The sequence below is a fragment of the Populus trichocarpa genome, chromosome 7 (genome assembly GCF_000002775.5).
Source record: "Populus trichocarpa isolate Nisqually-1 chromosome 7, P.trichocarpa_v4.1, whole genome shotgun sequence".
NCBI classification, from domain to species: Eukaryota; Viridiplantae; Streptophyta; class Magnoliopsida; order Malpighiales; family Salicaceae; genus Populus; species Populus trichocarpa.
Genome location: NC_037291.2, coordinates 3,719,808 through 3,721,579, shown reverse-complemented (window position 1 = coordinate 3,721,579; position 1,772 = coordinate 3,719,808). Strand labels below are relative to the sequence as shown.

General features: G+C 37.0%; 1 protein-coding gene across 1 annotated transcript; it reads left to right on the top strand.

The window, feature by feature from the left end:
* The first annotated feature begins 292 nt into the window (after nt 1-292).
* On the top strand, nt 293-916 carry LOC7483118 (ethylene-responsive transcription factor ERF109). Its single transcript, XM_002310109.1, has one exon. It carries the CDS (start codon nt 293-295, stop codon nt 914-916), a length of 624 nt encoding a protein of 207 aa, XP_002310145.1.
* The last annotated feature ends 856 nt before the right edge of the window (nt 917-1,772 follow it).

The window sequence follows — 1,772 nt, the reverse complement described above, 5'->3', positions numbered from 1 at the left end:
GCATCCCTACGTTAAAACACCGTCACTTCACTGTTGTCCTATGTCGCCTCAGAAGTCATAGCCCATGCCAACATAAATCATCTGTTTACACACCGTCACAAGTGGGCCCCATAAAGTTTTTTTTCTCCACATGCCGCGATTGTTTCCGCGGGCGGGCCAACTGCAGTCTGCTCATTTCTTCTCTCAATATATACCCATCACTTCCATTCAAAACTTTCCTCACGTCATCTTTCTTAAAACATACAATCCCAACTTTTCTTGAGAAGAAAAAAGTACGATACTATAAAATAAAATGGATGCCTCCTCGTTGAACAATTTGGTTCAAAGACGAGTAGACGAACACAACGCCATAGTATCAGCTCTTAAGCATGTAATCTCAGGTGGTATTGATCATGGCAGTACTACCGGCCCAATAGAGTACCAGAACCAGCAGCAAATCCTAGCGGCTGATGATGGTAATGTGGGAGGAGGGAGCAGCATAATTTACGTTTCAGATTCTGAGACGTGTCCGGTTTGCAAATTGAGTACCTCCCAATGCCTTGGTTGCGTCTATTTCTCCAGTAGTACTACTGACCAAGAAGGAGGAGGAGGAGGAGGAAATGCCTCAAAGAAGAAAGGTAAAGGGAAAGGGAGGAAGAACAAGTATCGGGGAGTCAGGCAGCGGCCGTGGGGAAAATGGGCAGCGGAGATAAGGGACCCAGGGCAAGGGTCTCGTTTGTGGCTGGGAACTTTTGATAATGCAGAGGATGCTGCTAGAGCTTATGATAAGAAAAATATAGAATTTCGTGGAATTAGAGCCATAACTAATTTTCCACGATCTGACTACCAAGTTCAAGAAATGGAGCAAGATAAGCCAAACACGACGGGCGAAGCAAAGAATGCCGTAGGGGAAACTAGTCAGGTTGGTGATATATAGATAGTTAAAACTAGCTAGCTAGGAATGCTAGTTGGGTGGCTATTTGCCTATTTCCCTTTTTTTTTTTTGTAAGGATTGTTCTTGAATTTATATATTTTTTGAATGATAAAATAAAAGATTTAATTAACCACTTTAAATTATATTATACCTTTTACTTTGGGATAGTGCCTATTGTCTTGTTGAGTGGATTAGCAGTAGAAGTGGAGTCCGATTTGAAATTTTCTTCCTTGAAAATAATCAGTCAAAGTTTGACTCTTTATGTATAGGTCCTCCGGCATGGCGGGCCCTATTATTTAAGGAAAACAAAATTCTAATTATAGTACATCTAGAAACAAATATAATATTTAAAAAATCAACAAACTTCTGAGTCAAATATAATATATAAATTCTAAAAACAAAAGTACAGTACGGAACAACAATGGTATAGCATGACGCTTCCAAATGCTGTTCGTTTCACTTTTTGAATCATCGACAATTAAAGACTTTTGTAGTTTGATCTGACCGATTATATAATATATAAATTCTAACATAACCAGTCGAAGGACTTCTTTTGGTTATAGGGTTTATATATATTGATAGTTTAATAGTTTAATTTTAACTAATGATCTCCTATTGACAAGAAAAACTCAATTAAAAAAGAAAAAAATAGAAATCGGATGTTTAAGAACTCAATTGAAATCCTTTTAGGGTTTAATTAAATTTATTAAGAGTTTAATTACAAGAAACATTGGTTTTTTAGTTCAATTTAGGCTTTAAGTGGAAGAAATTGAAGTCTGGGGTTGAATTGCAATTTTAAAAAGCTAATTTGATCAAATCAGGGGCTTAATTGTATAAATATTGAAGCTTGATGGGTAAC